This window comes from Idiotropiscis lumnitzeri, chromosome 1 (assembly GCF_059441095.1).
Source record: "Idiotropiscis lumnitzeri isolate Australia: NSW breed Sydney's pygmy pipehorse chromosome 1, RoL_Ilum_1.0, whole genome shotgun sequence".
NCBI classification, from domain to species: domain Eukaryota; kingdom Metazoa; phylum Chordata; class Actinopteri; order Syngnathiformes; family Syngnathidae; genus Idiotropiscis; species Idiotropiscis lumnitzeri.
Genome location: NC_142391.1, coordinates 26807831 through 26827511, shown reverse-complemented (window position 1 = coordinate 26827511; position 19681 = coordinate 26807831). Strand labels below are relative to the sequence as shown.

Here is a 19681-nt window from a genome sequence, read left to right as displayed (position 1 = left end):
AATGTGAACTAGAATGAAACTAAAGTAGAAAGTAAATCCTCTGGAAGACATTACCTACCCTGCAGGAGTAACTTGAATGAAACACTATTCAAACGGTTTGCAACTCAGTGACCACGAGAACTGCTGTCAGTCAACCATGTGGTTGCTTTTGGGCGATGTTGGATGTGCGAAGCTTCTTTAGAAGAACAGTGTGGCTTTCTGATCTTGAACTAATTGACTTGATAATCATCAGACTTTTAGGCTGTTCATGTTCCGCTAAAAGTGGGCCATTAGTCACACGTCTCAGACGGAGTCTATTTGGGACCAAACCAATAAAATTATTTTACTGGAAGATGACTGAAGTTTGGGAATGGCCCAAAACAGAACCAAGAGTTAAAACAAATGAAAATATTTTAAGGTGAACTGAAGTCATATTTAGGTGCGCGCAGCATATTGTGAGTTGGTTTTTTTTGTTTGTTTTTTTAAATCCGAATGAAGCAGAAGGTTAAATTTACTTGATCATCGGTATGATGAGATGCAGGTGAGGGAAGGAACAATCAGGAGCAGGTGGGCACAAGACTGCGAGAAGGAGGAGGGTGTTTTACACGCACACACACAGACGGAAATTGCGTTTTAACTTTATAATTTCCATATGTTGTAAGAAAACTTTCCAGTTTTTTAAGCTGTTTAAAAGCCAACAACAGCTACATTACGTGATGTTTTTCTGGTTGTCTCCGAAACCACAAGGAACCCTACAAGATTGTCACATAAGTGCGTAGAAAGTACAGTTTGTTGACCTTGAGAAGGTAGCCTCACTGTTTTTCAATGTGAGCGTGTATGCGTGTCGCGTGTCTTCCTTGTCTGGTCTCCAGACGCAAAAAGAGAATTTCCTTGAAAGTTACCCGTCTTTAATGAAAAGCAGATTTAACTGTGAATGTTAGTGGAGAGCTGGCCAATTGGAATGCAGCTTACTGTGCTTCATGTGGCTGTGTGCTGTTTGGCTTCTCTATTTGCTTTAGTCAAGAGAAAATAGTTCACTTTCAATCTCATGCGGACCGATCTCGGCATCTATCCATCCATTACCGGAACCGTTTCTCCTCACAAGGGACGAGGGGGGTACTGTAGCCGTAGCTATCCCAGCTGTTTTCGGGCATGTTAACCATAAAAGCATTCTGGGTATACGCCATTAACTAATTCCAATGCTCCACCCTTCCATAAATTTTGAAGGAATTTGGTCAACTCATTTCAGTCACTGCAAAGCGCATTGACACCAACTACCTCAACAGTGATAATCAATGGTGAATAAATTGAAGATTGATAAGCAATGTTTTTGGAATTTGAACCAACTAGTAAAGGTCCAGCTTCATGGGTTGAAATGTTTGACTAGATATGATGTTTTTATTTGGAGAACCCATACATGACGCAGTTTTTAATTGGACATGTTCAAGTGTTGTAGCCGCTACCAATGTGCTGACAGTCTCTACTCCAGTGGACCAATTTCTATAAAAGCTAAAGTTTGCCTTTTTTCTTGGAATCTCCTACCCAGAATACACCCTTGTCATGTTTTTTTTTCTTCTTTTCTGTTTCCCACGTAGACACAGTACATACATTGTGTTGCTGTGCAACTCTTAGCTCAATCGACTGGAGATGCCGTGTTGTGGTTGTTTGGATGGGAAACACACCAAAGGGGGTGTTTATTTGCCAACAGCTGGCTCAGCAAGTAAACCTCGGCCTGAGGTTCTACCCCAAACACCCGTGAACTTTACTTCTATCGTGTGGCCTCAGTGAACTGGAATTGCAACTCCAAAAACAAACGGCTTATCTTGTTGTGACTATGCAGTGAGGCTTGAAATATGCAACGCAGTACAACAAGTCACTGATATTTGAGATCACACACTTGCTGCAATGAAGGTTTGAGCTATTCTTTTCATTGTGATGGTGCACGCAACTCATGTTGGTGTCACCTCTTTTTTTTCTTTTTATTTCGACAATCTCACCTGTCAAACCTTGACTCCTTTCGCCGCCCATCTACCCAGAGAACGCTGGCCTACTAACCCAGCTATCAGCCACCCCCGTGTGACCTGCTTCGAGCAACTGCCTGTCCGGTGTGCTTCAGCACAGAAACGGCACGTCCGCCACGACTGACAAACTGCAGCACGTGAGCAGACTGGTGATGCTCGCAGTACAGAACAGAGCAGGAGCGGGGTTAAAAAAAAACCAAAAAGTGACACTGCCACATAAATTGCACTCGTGACGTGAATACTGCTGAGGAAGCTCTGGGAGCTCTTAATTGGCATCACTTTTCACATAAATGAATGTTTATGTCAGTCAAGACCTGACTTTACTTCCTCAATGTTTCTTCTGGAAATGTTTCAAATGAATCACGTGTGGACAGGAACATGCGGTTTCGACTAATAGGCGGACATTGCAAGTGCCAGACATGTCATCATTTAATACTTCTGTTTTTGCTTTGCTGTATTTTCATTGTGAACAAAGGCAAAGAGCCAGAGTGCAGGCTGCGGCTGGAACCAGCTAGATCAGACCGGTAGCTGTTGGGGGGAGAGGGGGGTTAGAGAAAGAGGAGGATGAGGAGGGGGGCTGGTTGGATTGCGATTATTGGTGAGGATGAAGAGGAACTTGGGGCTATAAGGAATGGATAGAATGGCTGGAGGAGGCGAGAGTAGGAGGTTAAAAGTGTTTTGCAGGGTGGATGGATGGTCTGGCATGCAGGCAGCTCTGGGTCCCCCCTCTAACCCCTCCCTACATTGGTCAGTGATGTAATGCAGGGAAGTGCTATTTATAGCCGCGCTGCTGCACAGCTTCCATAGCATCAGCACACTGGGCTACATTGATCAGTCTCCGGGAGGATGAGAGCAGCAACCACCAGTAGCATACAGGCACCGTTTTCACAATGCTTGGTCCGGGTGGAAATACAATTGTATGGCTAAGCTTTAGTCAGTATCGCTGCGCGTCCCCATTTCACCAAGAATGTTGAGACTTTCCAATGACGTTCACATTCGTCATACTAAGTCAATGTTATGCTGTGTGATATACATAATGGTCAAGCAACCACATAAAAAACCCACACACACATTAACTGCACATGGACACTGTTCATGCAAACAGCAAAATATGTGAGTTTGTGACAGAGTGGTAATTGTTTTGGTAATGTACACAAACATGTACACACACTTGCCAACATGTTAGCAAGCTGAGCTGGTTAAGAAATATAGTTGAAATTTCTCATCAAGTGTGAATGTAATCTCAAAATATTCCAAATTAAATCACAATTAAGTAATTAAACATCACACAAAAAAAATAAAGCATGAAAAAAAAAATGTGTCATAAATTTGATTGGGGTTGTAGTTTGAAATTTCTGTCACCTCATTTATCCAAAGTACAAACTACTATTCCAAACAACATCAGTACTGCTGGGGTGTTGGATCTAGATTATATGGTTTAATCCAAAGTTGTTTTTGTATTTTCACATATGCCTTGAAGACTTTCGGTGAGCAACACGTCATTGTATAACCCAGCAACTATTCAATCCTTCTGTCTGGTTTTATTTTTGGATCCTTCTTTCGTGTTTGACCCGTTCTTAGCTCCTGCAGGCTAGCCGTCACATGACACACGCTGCGCTGAATTGTACCTCCCTGTTCTCTGCTATGAGTTAGTCTGAAGCCTGAGGGTCTAGACTGGTCGACTCCTTGTGCCTTGCACAATCGAGAAGTCCAGCAGGGGACAAAGCGCAGGGCGGTAGATAGGTAGCGATAAACCCTGACACACCTGACGCCTTCCCACCCTGATAACCTTTCCCGAGAGAGGTCATCAATACCTGACTGCTTCTAACGTGCGCCTCTGTTGTTTTCGCAAGGATCTCTACAAAGACCACTTGCTGTAAATGTGTCCTCCAAACGTACCAAGCCCACCTTGACAGTAAAACTTTGCTTGTCTAAGTCCATTCTTGTTCCAAGTTCTGTGATGACAGCTTATTTGTTGAGAAGACAGCAAACAGCTGTACTCTAGTGTTGAAGTAGTGGAAATAGTCCAATTTATATTTATGTGAGTCTGTGTATAATGAGTTTCCATAGGCGGGCAATTTACAAAATGTTGCCGGTCCGTCATTTGTCATTCATCAGCGGAATGGACAGCAGTCCGTCATGTTATTTTAACGGCACTTAGGTCAAGTAAATTTCTGTCTGTTTAATGTCCAAGTGGGTTTTCAGAATTGAATACAACCCAAAAAAAATGCCAAAGAGTTGGCATGTTGAATCTGGGCATTTCCATGGATGTGTACTACGATTGTGAATTTGCGCAAGCTTGGTTGAAACCTCCACTGACGAAATGGACAGCTGTCGCTTTCTCAAGCCCATACAGCCGAAATACAGGCAGAGTCCTGCATGCACTCTGGCTTTAGAATTAGATGAAAAGCTCTCCTTGCCAGATACATTCCCTGTTGTTATTGTTTTCGAAATTCTATGGGTGTGTCCCGCCATGCTGGCACGCTCTGAGCTACCTGAATAGCTTCTCCTCTCAGGCTCATTTCCAGGAACTGAGTTTCTTTCCTGTGCCATCCCACCCACTCACAGCCTTGGATGGGGAAATGACTGACTCAGAAGTCTTTTTTTGGGTCTAATAATGGCTCGTATTCAAGATAGAGGAAATGGCCATTTCATGTTTTTATTTTCCCTCCCTTAGTTTCTCTCAAAGAGACCACAATGTTGGAAAAAGCTGTTTCAAACGCTGTGTTTTTTTCCTGGCTGGCTGTTTTTGTATTGCAATAATAATCATTTAAAACATGGCCCACATCAGAAGGGTAGGGAAAAAAAAGTGAAGGATACGACGCAGTTAAAAACAAATGTAAATGTGATGAAATTTGATTGTTATAAAATAGTGGCTATTTTTATCTGAATAAAACAGAAAATTACGAATTAAGTGTTACAAACTGTCCGACATGATAAAAAAAATATTTTTGGGTGGTGTTTGCAGCGATTATGTTTCTTGACAGATTATAATTGCTTTTCATTTTAATGGACGAGTTTATAGGGGCGGCACGGTGGTTGACTGGTTAGCACGATGGCCTCACAGTGCAGAGGTCTTCATATTGAAGTTTGCATGTCCTCCCCGTGCCTGCGTGGGTTTCCTCCAGGTACTCCGGTTTTACTCCCACGTTCCAAGGACATGCATGGCAGGTTGATTGGACACCCTGAATTGCCCCTAGGTATGAGTGTGAGCACGGATGGTTGTTCGTCTCTGTGTGCCCTGCGATTGGCTGGCAACCAGTTCAGGGCGTCCCCCGCCTACTGCCCGAAGATAGCTGGGATAGGCTCCAGCACCCCCGCGACCCTAGTGAGGAGAAGCGGTACAGAGAGGTACTTTTGGAATTTGACTAACCACATGATGACCTTCAGTTAATTAGAGTGAGTTTACCATGTTTCAAAATTTCAGGATGTCATGTACAAATGGCCCCTCCTGTTCTTTGCATTTTTCTGTAAGTCGCCCTCAATGGAAACATTTGGACGTCCCTGATATGTAGAGTCCCATTTAAGACATAATGCTGTCACTACATGCGTTCAGATTCGTTCCTTTATTGCAGTGTCTGATGGATGTAATGTGAGGTGCAACTGACAACAGGTGATCATTCACTCGTCTCTTTTGCGGCACTCCCTTGGCACTGAGCCAACAGCATGCGAGTTAGGTAACAAGCGCCCTGCCCCGTTGGCACCGGCCTTTCTTTCATCCGAGGTTAATGATGCTTTCAGGTGGCCGCCAGTGTCACGGTATTGTCTGCTGCCCTCATTGGTTTTTCCACACTCCTGGCCATGTTTCCCATGTTTATTCCCTCTTGCAATTCTCCCTGGCGCTCAAGTGCCAACTTCATTTTTGTCATAAGCATGTATTTGCTTCCATACACAAAAATGTTTTTGGTATGAATTTCCAGCTACATAAAATTTACTGTGGCTTAAAGAAAATGTGAGTACTGCTGCAACAAAATACACAAAATTGCTGACTTCTCCATCTTGCTTCTCACAAACGTTCACTCTTGGATTTAACAAAAAAAAAAAAAAATTTTTTCTAAAAGTGGTTTCATGCTGTTTAGTTAGTTGAAGTTTACTGCCAAACTATACATGAAAGAATTACAGATTGTCGGCATTAAAAAAAAAAACTTTGCCTTTAAGTTTGCTATCTTAATGCTAACACAATGAGAAATCCCATTGCCAATGTCCTCTCATGGAACCACTGCATTAACTATAAAATACTTTTCAAGTAGTTTTCTTTCTTTTACTTTTACAGATCTGCTTCCTGGTGTCCACTTTCCGTGGCCGGCTGTTTTCCGAGGACAGCTGTGCAGCTCTGGCGCTCTTCTCTCACTACTTCCACCTCAGCCAGTTCTTCTGGATGCTCATCCAGGTAATAGCGGGTGTCAGTTAGCTTGATCAACAGTCGACCATTTTTGTTCATCAATTTTTTTTCATTTCAAGTCTTTTTTTTGTCTTTGTTGGATTTATGAGCGGGTCAAAATGAAAGTAGACTACAATTCTGCAGGACTTGACCTTTGAACCTTGACTGGTACCACTTAGCAACATAAGCAGCTTCTAAACCCTCCTATTATGACCGCCCCCCCCCTTTTTTTTTAGGTTGTTGGCGGTCTTTTTTTTTTTTCATTGTTGTTGCATAATGGACATATTCATGCAGGCGTGTGATTCTCAGATCTAGCCCGAAAATTCCTTTGCTGCTGGAACACCCCAAAAAATGTTGTCATGTGTTCTCTGCTGGAGGTCAAGAGAATCATCTAAACACAAAAGAAAGCCAATTATGTAATATTAACGTTGTAGCTCTTGTCGTTAGCCCATTTTAATCCTTCATAGAAAACATAGATGAATTATGATGTGCAGCGAAAGCACAGGAATTCCATGACCTTGACCCAATGTGCTCCAGATAAAACCTTTCCTCCGCCCTCAACCACTTATAGTCCCTTACCACACAATGGTCGCCTATTTGAAAAAGAATTCACATCAAAACTTAACGCTAAGGAAGTATGTATGCTTGGGAAAAAAAATCCCAACTTTCTCTTTTCCTCTCATTGACCTCCATTCATCCGCTTGCACGGGTCACGTACAATGACTTTGTTTCTATCACGCACTTTGGCAAATCACATCATAATTATTCTAACGCCCCGGGCACCTCTTCTATTATTGGTGCAGTATTCGAAGATTCACTTTAATTAAACTACTCGAGAGCTACCGCAGTATTTGTTCTACTTACTGTAAAGAATTGTTGCTTTTTTTCCTTTTTTTCGTCAGTTGGGTTTAACATCATTTGAAATGTCTACCTACGTCTTCAAGGCATACGATTATTGTTGTATTGCACTGGAGAGGGGAGCCCTCTAATCTCGTTGCACACTTGAGTACAATGACAATAAAGGGATTTCTATTCTATTCTATTCTATTTCTATTCTAATAAATTAAAGCATTCAAACCCATAAAGATACACCTCAGTTAAATTTGAGATCATTTGAGCGAGAACTGGGCTGGCTATTATTTGGCCCAAAAAATGATGTGAAACGTTATACTATATATCCTTTATTATGGATTTGGGTTAGTTTTGTTTTTTGTTTTTTTTTAGGTTACTGCAAATAATTGCTCCAAATGAAATTTTTTTTTAGTTTTTTTTTTTGGGGGGGGGTTGCTGTCTATAATTTTTTATAGAATTTAAAAAGAAACATTATTTAACCCAACCATACGTACAAATCTAAAACTATATTTACATAATCAGAGAACAGATATGAACATGACAGTGGAGGCAGTTGAACTCACGAACACACCACACATCAGCTCACAAAACTCCAGACGCTGACAATTAAGATATTACGTTATATCACTGCCACTCTGATTGTAATTGATGCCTGTCACCGAACCTCTTTGTCCTCTCCAAAGTTTATCCATTGATCACACCTCCTATGAAGAGCCCAGCTCTTGATATTAACAGGCGGCATCAAACCCAACTCAAACCACAAGAAAATCAATACGTGCAGCATGCATGGGATGGACGGCGGGGTGTTTATCTGTGCCAACGGATGAGTGGAATTGCACATTTAATAGTTAGGGGAACATCCACGAACGCGCTGCCAGAAGGCATTCAATATCTGGACTGGATTTTGCTTGCATGGCTGAAAGGCGGGGCTCAAAACATCAGCTTTTTGGGAGCACTGCGTAATGTTACATAACTGAGCTTCCCTTTTTTTAAATTCTATGGGCAATATTAGCTTGCACTTTGTCTTTGCTGGTTTGTCACACAAACAGTGCTGTGTTTTGCCTTCATGTGCTGCCAATGGGGCATGATGCTCCTGTCCAGTCAGTGACCCATTCATCCTCACAGTTGAGGCAACAACAAGCGGTAATTTCACTTTAAGATTACAGCTTCATGGTGCTCTGGCTTGCAATGAAGAAAATGGTCTCCTGTCATTGCTATGGTGACCCTGCAAGCAAGAGCGGCCTATTGACTAGCCAGGATTTTGTTAACACCAACATTGGGGTACTTTACAAAGTGCTTGCCAAGACAGACAACGTCTTTTCGAGACATTATGTAACAACACGGATGAGCCTTTTTGCCGTCTCTATTTTCACAGTCAACATTTCCCGTTGTTGATTTAATCAAACCACATGACTTTGCCTTTCAAGTCGGCAGCAACTTCAGATGGCGCAGTACTTTTTTTTAACATTAAATCAACTTGAAAAATGACAAATTTGACTGCAGCTCAGTTGCAAAAGTCTTAATTCTCTGAATTTTGTGGCCAGTGTACACACCAGACACACAAAGCTCATTCAATTAAGTCATGAAATCAGGATGCACAAACCGTTGAATACTTAACATTCTATTGAATTATTTCCTTGTCTGTTATGAAGTAAAATACTATACCGTGCTATTTTGCTGTTGTTGTTTTTTTTCTTGCCGTGTTAAGAGGATCGACGAGATGAATAGCATTTCCATTCATTTTAACTCGTTTGGAATACAAATTTTTTGGATCACGAGCATGATCATGGAACAGGCCCCACTATGCTGTAGAATTGTTAATGTGCAACATAATCCCTTTATGGATTATCTGTGGTTTATTTGGACTTCAAAACAATTTTCCCGTGGGAAATGAATAGAAATAAATCAAGTCAGTCAAAGCGCCAACATAAAAAATAAATAAATAAATAAACTCCCCATGGAATGTTTTTAGTAACATTTCAACAACTGTGACTGTTACACAAATGTAATTCTAACAAAGGCATAAGAGGATGTGTTCCGTCAAACTTTTTTTCCCCCAATTTCTACTGGTTAGGCACTGCAAATCAAATAAAGTTTTCACTTTTCAAAGCTTTTCATTTTGAAGTCTTGCTAAAAAGAAAAAAAGCCAAAGAAAAAGCTCAAATTATGTTGATGGAAGCTGTGAAACTTTCAATCTTGGTTAAATTGTGTACTTTAAAACAAAAAAAGGCTGCAATATATTTTTTACTTGTGCTTCATAGGAAAAACAGGACACATCATTTTCCTGGGACACATTGTAACATTTCCCTCAGACACAACTATCAGGAAATAAACATACTTGTCTGGCTAACCACAGGAAAAACAATCTTTTTTTTTTTTATATGCTCTTTTTCCAACTTCGCCCTTCACTATCAGAAGTCAGTGAGTTCACCTCAAAGGCAACATCATCCATTTATTGTGACTCGCCGCCTCATGTCCAAGGCAAAAGCCAATCTTGCTTCTGACATTTCCCTATTGTCTTCGTGACACACACTTGAGCTGTTACATAAGCGCAGTGTTGCTTTGTGGGGCCGCACGAGTGAAGCTGCGTCCAATGCGATACTTGTTATACAATATAGTTACGATGATGAGGTGGTTAGGGGGGGGGCAGAGGTTGCCTGAGGCGGAGGTCATCATCCCATAAGCTCTTGTTGCATCACACACGGTGCTGTCGTTGCAAATGTGTTTAACAAACAGATGGACAATCACAAACACCGTCAGCTTTATAGGTGTCGTATAAAGGTTCATTACGCTGAACAACGAGCAGCGCCATTCTTTATGTCCTCCCTGATTACGAGGGAGGTCTGAACACTTCATTTCAATATTGTGAACTTTACGCTCTGCTCCTGACACAGGCGTTTGCTCAGATAAGCTTTTTATTTGAACAAACGTGTCTGTTGCTTACACCTGCGCATGCTCACGGTGAAGGTGCTTACGTAATGTGTTTGATAGACAAATCATCGAAGACTGTTACCAAGAAAACGCAGCCACCCAGCCATTTTTTTGGTCCTCATTCCACTTGTGGGAGAGCTGGAGCATATCCTAGCTTGTTTTGGGGCATGAACATACCCTGGACTGGTCGCCAGTGAACTGCAAGGGTACACTAGAGGTGTGTCTGAAAATTTGCGTGACTGAAAACTACAAATGACAGGTTGTCCCCTTCAAAATAATCCATCTGAACTTTAACGCGCCTTCATACACACCTGGAAGTATTCAATGTCCTTCTCGGTCAGGAACTGTCAGATGCACAGGGCATTGTGAGCTGGCATGTTGTCATTATGAAATAGCCACGAGCTGTCCTGCCAGAACTCTTGCCTCTCCTTGCACACCGAATGTCCCAGGATTTCTTTGTGGACAGGCTTGAAGGGAAAACATTTGTATCTCATGTTGAGTCGAAAGCTAAAGAATAAAAATGTGTCTTCAAACGAGTTTTAAAAGCGGACAGAGATGAAGCTTGCCTAACATTTAATGAAAGCTCATTGCATAAGGAGGGACCGGCAACAGAAAAGGCGCGACCCCCCCTGAGGCTGGGCTTAGTCCTCGGTACCTCCAGCAGCATATGATCCTTTGGCAACACTAGTCCTGATAATATTACTTGATCTACAAATATTGCCGCCTAATTGGCAGCAGGTGTAAAATGGTGGCAATCAGGTTTGAAGCGAAGAATGGAATTGGAAGCGTTAGCGGAGTAGACAAACAAATCACGTTACCGAGTTACAGAAAATAAATAGATTGCGCTGATAATTTTGAGGCAGACGTGAACCATATAAAAGCCAAGTTTTGATTGAATTCCAAGTGTGTCGTAATTGGATGCATCTGCCAATCTTGCGCATTATTTTGTTTACAAAGCCAAAGAATTTGCTCAGGGAGAGGCCACCACAAAATTTCCCACTACGCACAAATGAATCAGTTGCATGACTCCTTCTTGTGACTCGCTCCAACTCAGTCCTTAGATCATTCACACATGCCAAAAGTGAAATGCTGAATGGATGTCACTATAATGTTTGTTTCAGGCATTTAAAAAATGATAACAATCAGAAAAGAGCCCTTCTTCCCATTGCTTCTTATTTTTCTTTTGCACTATAACCCGTGATGCAAGTATGTTGTTTGTTTCCTGGCATTATGCAACAAATAATAAACAGCTAACAATTCACGTCCTAAGGTGATTTCTTTGACCTATTTCCCCAGGCGGTGAATTTCTGGCAGGTGCTTGTAATGAATGACGAGCACACTGATCGTCGATACTTGCTGTACTTCCTGTTGGGCTGGGGTCTTCCCGCCCTCGTTATCATCATCCTGGTCATTGTGCTGCTCGGAGGCTTTGACTGGAGCATCCACGCCGTCTACGGATTGGTGCAAGGGGATGTGTGAGTAGGCGCTGGGTGTGTGTGTGTGTGTGTGTGTGGTTTTTTTTAAGTGCCGAAACTTGTTTTCTCAAGTAAACACCTGATCTGGAGACATCATGTAAGGCGATTGCTCAGCCAATCAAATGAATGAACGTAGGAATGAGTCAGTCATTTGCATGCATCGCCTGACGGAGAAACTTGAGTCTTCACCTCAGAGTTGGAAGTTCACCACCGGCAAAACAAATTTGAAACCTGGCCCCTCGGTGTGTTTGTTGGTGTGAGCTATAAATAACATCTTAATTTCTATAAGTAGAAACAACGTTAATCCTTAAAACAAACCAATGTGCTCACATGGAAAAGCACCTTTTCTATGGCTGGTATTGTATGTGTTGTGCACATAGTATGAAAGTCAAACACTACTAAAGTTTGGACCCTGAAATCACTTCTAAAATTAACTGGCGGCCTTAGGTGTGTCTGTTATCCTTGGGGCCGCTGTGCACGCCAGCTTCCTGTGGGCGGGAAAGTGCCCGTGATACAGCGGGTGCATAGATGCAACATTTGCAGATACAGAGGACTATTCAACGTGCCCAGAAAAAAAACTTGGCCTTCTTCTTTTGCGGGAAGGAGCCAGCATTCATCATAATATCCCGTTGCTTTCACCGTCACCACTGGGATGCTGATACCTTCGAAGACACAACATTAGGTACATCTGCCACTCGCAGTTGAGGTTTACTGTCAAACAAAATGTCAAGCAAAGTGAATTAAACATTAGGTATTTAAAACAACCATGTAACTTTTCCTTATACAAACGTACGTTTAATGCTAAGGCAAACAAATCAATGTGGTGACATTATAATTTTTGTTGTATATACAGACGATATAACAATACACACAGGCGTATGTTTTTTATCGTGCGTAATATTACTGCAGAGAGACATTCTTCATCATCTCTCTTCATGCCTCTATCTTACTGCAGCCCAGACCAAACTAAACTTGTTTATGATTTCATTCAGCGTACCCGATGAAGAGGTCAATCAGTGTCGATTATTTACGCTACACAGAACAGTATCTGATAGTTTTTGTTTTTAAACATTTGCAAATGCTTGGAAACTTTCAATGGAAATGAATAAGAATAAATTTAAAGTAGTGTAGTGGTGCAAATTACTGTCTTTCATGTACATAAATGGCTCGCTGTCAGTGCCTCGATCGACTGCCTGTCCGAAGCATGCGTAAAAACAATGAGTGGGTTGCGTCAGGAAGGACGTCGGCCGTCACTGCGCCATACAAATCGGCAACAATTTATTGATTGATTTATTTATTTTTTAGCAGCAGGACCAGGAATGAACAGAACCTCACTTTTGGCCTGAGAAAGCATTCATAACCTTTCCTATTTCCTACAAGCGTGCTTGTTTTTTATTTCCTGATCCCCAGCCTGAAGTCAGTCAATAGACTTATGAGTAATGTGCTTTCGGCTTTCTTATGAGATTTTCACGACATTAAGCTACTCCCCCCTCTGCACTCCACCCTTCCACAAGGCCACTACAGGACAAATATCCATATTAGAGAGCCTGTTTACACTCTCACAGTCCATCTATGTGATGCAATTGTCTATTTGGCATACCACATGCCATGTTATGGCTACTACTGTGCCAAATAGTTCTCTCTGTAGTCACTGGATCTGGATTCCACTCTCCCACCACATTTGTGAAATAGACTGCCACATGGGTGTTTTGGTGCTTGCTTGGCTCTTACAGTTTTGTAATAGGAAGGTGCGGATTTTCCCAGATTCAGCTGGGAAAAGTGATGCTGCGATGGAACCGAGACAGGGAGGATCGTGAAAACAATCACATCAAGAGAACGGCCTGATGACCGTTTTCTGAGACACACCTGCCATTATCCACCGCCGATGTTATGCTGCAGCCAAAACGTGGTATAATTGTTGAGCATTGTACTCCCCGAATGTAGGACACGAGATATAATATATGAACAGAAGAGGTTGTTTTATCCATTACACTGAAAGCCCCAAGCAACATGGCTGATGCAATATTTTATGAGTGCGGTCCAAGATAACCTGACCTGCTTAGTGGTGTCATGACATCACATGATGTATCTTTTTTGGCGTTTTACTTCCTGTCTTTCTCTAATTTTCCTTCACGTGTGCTTAGGTGCTTCATCCCAAATATCTACGCTGCTCTGTGCACCGCTGTGCTGGTGCCGCTCATCTGCCTAGTTGTCGTACTGGTCGTCTTCATCCACGCCTACAAAGTCTCCCAGCAGTGGAAGGCATACGATGACATCTATCGCGGACGCACAAACAGCACAGGTGTTGTTGTGAACATGCAAGAATATAGTTCTGATATAATGCTGCAACTTTCTGGATCTGCAAATTTATTTCTGCTAGACATGCATTTAATTACTTTTTAGATGCTTAGTGAGTTATTTGCCATGTGGCCCCATATTGAACTTCCACTCATACGTATGAGTGATTGTGAGACTGATAACACGATATTTGACACTCTTAGTCATATCTGAAACCTTGCGACACAAATGAGTCACATGACGCTGAGGAATTTGGATATTTTCGCTTTGGGGTGTACTCACTTTTGTTGTCCACAGTGTAGGCAAAAATGTAGAGCACTGTCATAATAATTTTTGATTTTTCATCACTGTTAGATTTTATTTCATTTTGCCTTTTTTTTTTTTTTAAATTGGTTTTTACAGCAGGTTTGTTTGTATTTGTTCATTTCTTTTTTCAAAATGTTTTCGTTTTAGTATCGTTTTCATTAGTTTTAATATTCGTTTCAGTTTTTTTTTAGATATATTTAGTATTTATTGAGTTCAAGATTTAAAAAAAACACTGTAACCAAATATACAATTCTCAGACAATTTACATTCCTTCTTCTGTAGCTAGGGACGTAAAGCAATCCTGAAATAAATACATTTGAAATAAACCCCGAGAGTTTGCTATAATTGCAGTTAGTTTTATAAACCACCATCAGCAGAATGTCATGTGTTGCGTGAGGAAGGCAGAACTAGAGCGTGATAGGAACCAGAAGCGTGAACAACAGCTAAAGAAAAGCAAATTGTTGAGTGTGCGACGCCTGAGAGCAAAGCACAAGCAGGCACAATCGGGAATGTTTCGTTTTTCATGCCGCGTTGAAAAACATCTCCCAACGTTTGACTTCAACCACAAAGCGATGAGATAATCTTGAGGCTAATCTGTGTGAGAGTGCAGCATGCGGGGCCGCACGTACAAACTCAGACGGAACACGTGAGACTGTCGACGTCACTGAAATGCGGGTTCTTGCACTTTTGTTCAGACCTAAATAGACAGTATGAAAAAAAGCACCTCCGAGCATATGGATTATCTAACAATGGTCTTTATTTGGAGCAAAGCCTTTTCAGAACACCCACTGGCTCCACAAGGTGTGTTTACATGACAAGATGTCCCTTTCAGCTGATTAAATATCTGGTATTGCAGTCTTAGGCCGGTGCGGTGTTCCCTCCCTGCACTTTGATCACTGATTGGTGAGGAATGTTAGCACACACAAACGAGATGGGTGAGGTTTGCTTGCATAGCGCTATTATTAATTTTTTTATTTTTTTTTATTTATTTTTTTTTTATCCAGTCTTCGGATTATTGCATTAGTATTCCGTTTTCTCTTGAAGCCTCGTGATGTGCCGCTTTGTAAAGCAAACACTTGTTTATCTGCGGTCAGTATTCGGGTTAAGGTCAAAATTACAATTTCGGAGTCATTCCGAGTACTTGAGCGGAGAAAGCTACCCACCTCATTTAGCCACGTGCATGTCGTGTATCTTCATGAACGACCAATCAGCAGCTAGTGTCAGATGGCGGAGGATTTTGCCGAACATTCTGCCACGCTATAGTCGTTCATTTCCCGTTCACAAACGAGAATGTAAGAGAACGTGATGTCATTTCCCGTTCACAAACGATTCAATGAGTGGGGGGGGGGGGGGTTTCAGTGGTAAGGCGAACGATTTGGTGAGCAAATCTTTTGAACGATTCTTTTTGCTAAACTGATTCTAATGATTCAATTCACTTAATACAACTGCCCTGCCTGTCACTAATTGAAACGACGATGCTTTGACAACTTCATGATACGTATTATACGTCATCCTTGCTGTTTGCCACACCGCACATATAAGCATACACATTTTATAAACCCAAATAAGGGCATATTTGGGTTATTTTTACATGGCTTTTAAAACACTGAATAATGCAAATATTCATGTTTTAAAAAGTTTATTGATTGCGTGTAAAGTCATGTAGTCAATGTCATTGTTCCCACGCTGAACCGTACATATTGTATATTTGCTAAGACTACCTGATGATGCTTGATAGGTTTGAAGGGAGGTTATGGGGTTAAATCAGCACTCCTGGCATTTCCCTTGTGTCTTTCAATTACAGCACAGCCTTAGTAACAAAATATGCAGTGTGGATGCAAAAACAGTGCCGCTATGCGTGCGGGTTGACGTGCGCGACTTCATGCTCGATCCAACTGCTTGTTGTTACAGCTGTCGACCTCTGTGAGACAAGCCATGTCAGCATCGGCCACTCTTGCTACTCAACTGTTTTGGTTGAACCCACTCTCTCTTCTCGGTTTATCCTCTCACAGCAGGACGCCCGCCCGATTCCATGTAAAGCGGCGGCCGTCCTGCGGAGAGAAGCAGCTCGTCTGATAGGTCATGAGCAGGCTCGTGCCATCGGGGGTTCAGGTGTTTATTTCTTATGTCAGCCAGACGGAATCATACTCAACCTCCGTGTCTGCCGAGCAATAAGACTGACCTCGGTCAGCATGAATGTGCATTCACTGCGTAGGCAACAATATTTTCCCATTTGACCTGAAAAGCTTTGCTGAATAATATTGATGCTACACTGGCATGTGATCAGAAGAATAAGATTTGGGTCCCCCTGGGTCACGCATTTAACATCCTCTACCACTTTATTTCAACACTTCTCTTTTTGAATGTTAATGAAAACGATCTCAGTACATTATATGACATGTTGCAAGTGTGGCATGTGGTAAACCTTTCAACTCAAGCTTAAGTCTCTAAATATGTTCCCAGAAGGGCTAATATTGATTCTAGAGTATTTAGTTGTGTTTACAAACTTTACAGCACATCAAAAACAATATTATTTGCAAGATTTGATGGTATTATTCTCTATTATCTTGTGTTTTAGTGGTGCAATGATTAGTTGATTAATTATCAAATTAATTGATAACACTGGTCAACTATTTTTTCTACATTTTTAATCAGAGATGCAGTTAAACTTTCTGTCCTTGTTTTTTTTTTCTTCTGGCACATCAGGTTCAGATAATATGATCAAAATAATAATAATATATTATATTATTCTTAATGTAATATAGTATATAGTATTAGTAGTATTTATGAATTCAGGATTTTTCTGAAACTTTATACCTATAAATTATAATAAAAAATATAAATAAAAAGATAAAAAAAGAGCACAAAAATCCATATTGCGTGAGCTTTTTTAGGTCAAACTTTAAAAAAGTCTCAAGTGGTGCTAGGAAAAAACATTTCTTAAATCAGCGTAGAAAGTACATCGAGGGACACGTAAAGCCATCTTAACTAATATGTGTTATTATTTTTAGGGCTTGGTTTAAAAAATCAATATATCCATTTAAATTGATTTTGATTTTCCTTTTCAAAGCCCGATATCGATTCATTAAAACATATATCGATACTTTTAATAACGTCTTTTTTTCCCCCATCATTTTACATGACATTACGTGAGATATTGTCACGGCGCAAAAGTATGATATGTAAACAAAATGGTGGAAGCCAACAAGAATGAAGGCAAAGGTATTTATGGATTTGATCAGGTCATGTTAAATGAATCGTACATGATTAATGTTACTGCATTGGCTTCAATTCTTAATATAAATACTAATATTTTTACTAATGCACCAAGTTACAGCAAGCGGTTTGTACTAATTGCAGCATTGGTTCGACTGAGAAGGCCTTCCATACGAAAGTAAAATTGGTACTGCATGAAATCAGCCCTTGCGCCCTTGTGTATAGAATCGATTTTGGAAATTTGAATTGATACCCAGTCTAATTTATTTTTATTTTTTTTTTTATAATCTATTAATCAGTTACAGTTCTTGTGTCATTTAAAATTGTCCAAATGCTCAGAATTTTATTTTTATTTCATAAATATACTAAATATTCTCAGATTTCTCTAGTGCAGCAGATTGATCCAACTAAAATGTTTCAAACATCTGCTTTTACTTTGCAAAAGATTTTTTTGCCTCCTTTGTGACATTTTACTGAGCAAACCAAAAACTGAATTATAATTAAATTGTGATTGCGTATTCTGCACTGTCAATTTTAAATCATGTAAAACTGTTGAATAAAGTAAATTAAAATGTGTTCTTTTTACCCAGTTCATCTATTAATTGCCAAAATAAGTGACAGATTAATTGATTCTTAAAATATTTTTTAGTTGTAGCCCAATTGTATTTTCTGTAAATACACACAATACTAGCCGATTCCCAATCATGAAGACCCAAGTGAAGGAGTCAGTACTTTTGCAGCGTGACTGCTACTTGGCTTTCTTTTTTTCTTCCTTCTCAGCTTTGGAATGTGCTTACATGGTTGGAAAACTCAAAAGTGGGGCGGGAGGGAGAGCGGGGGGGGGTATGTCGAGACATATGAGGGAGAGGAGGAAGAGTGAGGTGGAGCTAGAGTAAGAGACAGAACGTCCTGAGACAAGTGATGGTGTGGAAGGAGCCAGCCAGACAGTCAGACAGGAAAGGGAAGGGAAGGGAAGTTTGCGCTGGGATACGGAGCACGAGCAGATCGAGAAAGAAGTTGACGAGGTGGTGGAAGTGGCACCCAAGTGAAACGTGGGCCCCGTGTTTCAACCCTACTTGTGAAGTGAAGTGTACAGTCTGTCCTGCACACGGGTTAGTGACGCAGCAGCCAATTTGGATGTGTTGCAAGGTTGCTTTCAAATCCACACTCTTAGCTTCACGTAGGCTTATCTGAGCTGTTGCAATACGTTCACAGCGTCACAGGATTAAGAGGAATGAATATTTTCCCACCCCATTAAAAAGAGGCCTTCTTATTAATGATGCTTTTAGAAGTGCGTCTTTTCAAGATGTTGCAATTAGCTCGATGCAATACTGTTAAATCGCAAACACGGTTTGTCTTATCATCAGCACTTGACAAACTCCCTGCACACCCAAAAAAAGTAAAATAAAATAATATATAAAAAAAAAAGAGGCAGCGGTTTCTTCAGTAGCGCCCAATTCAGAAACACATTCATAAAAAAAGCGCATGGGACCTCACCTTTTGTCTTCCAAACATTTGACTGAGCCCAGTTTCAAGCTAGTGAGCTGGACGATGCAAAAAAAAAAAAGAATTCCAATGAACTTTGTCCATGAGCTAAAAATGAATACCTACAGAATTTTAGTGCAAATCCAAATAAAGACACTTAAATTGCACAATCACGCACTTCTTCCTATGGGAAAAATGAAGTTAAGGCTTGTCTCGTCTTCCGTCCAACTTACATTTTCTGCATTTATACTAAAGTGTCAAATATGTTCTGTATTCAGTTCTCCACGTTAGACTGCATGAAATGTCTTCATATTTTTTTCTCTCTTTGTGTTCCAGAGGTGCCGCTGGTCCTCTACCTATTCCTGCTCGTCTCTCTGGTGTGGTTGTGGGCGGGACTTCATATGGGCTACAAGCACATGTGGATGCTTGTCCTCTACATCATCTCCAACTGCTTGCTGGTGAGATCATTAGCCTACTGAATTAGCTAATATTTGTGTAGCTGTTCATTTATTGACTCAAATATTGTGAAGAGTTGTGAATGTTGGTCTTTGTAGAGCATTATGGTCAAGTAACCCCGAGGCAAACGTCAACTCCCGGAGGCACCCCAAGCCTCTCATGAAAATAGATTCTTAAAATTTTTGGGGCGTTTAAAGCCGTTATTATTCATTTCGTATGAGTTTACGTGCTTAAAAAAACATGACACTGTTTGTTTTGATCATTTCGACATTGCCTTCTCA

The 19681-nt window shown here is 40.9% G+C and overlaps 1 protein-coding gene across 1 annotated transcript in view; it reads left to right on the top strand.

Annotated features, from left to right (window-relative positions):
* The window catches only part of adgrv1 (adhesion G protein-coupled receptor V1), a 95581-nt gene that overhangs the window by 63870 nt on the left and 12030 nt on the right, over positions 1 to 19681 (top strand). The window contains exons 90-93 of the mRNA XM_088292310.1: positions 6274 to 6390; positions 11461 to 11639; positions 13784 to 13941; positions 19281 to 19402. Of these exons, the coding sequence (XP_088148436.1) occupies positions 6274 to 6390; positions 11461 to 11639; positions 13784 to 13941; positions 19281 to 19402 (576 nt within the window). The remainder of the gene's footprint in view (positions 1 to 6273; positions 6391 to 11460; positions 11640 to 13783; positions 13942 to 19280; positions 19403 to 19681) is intronic.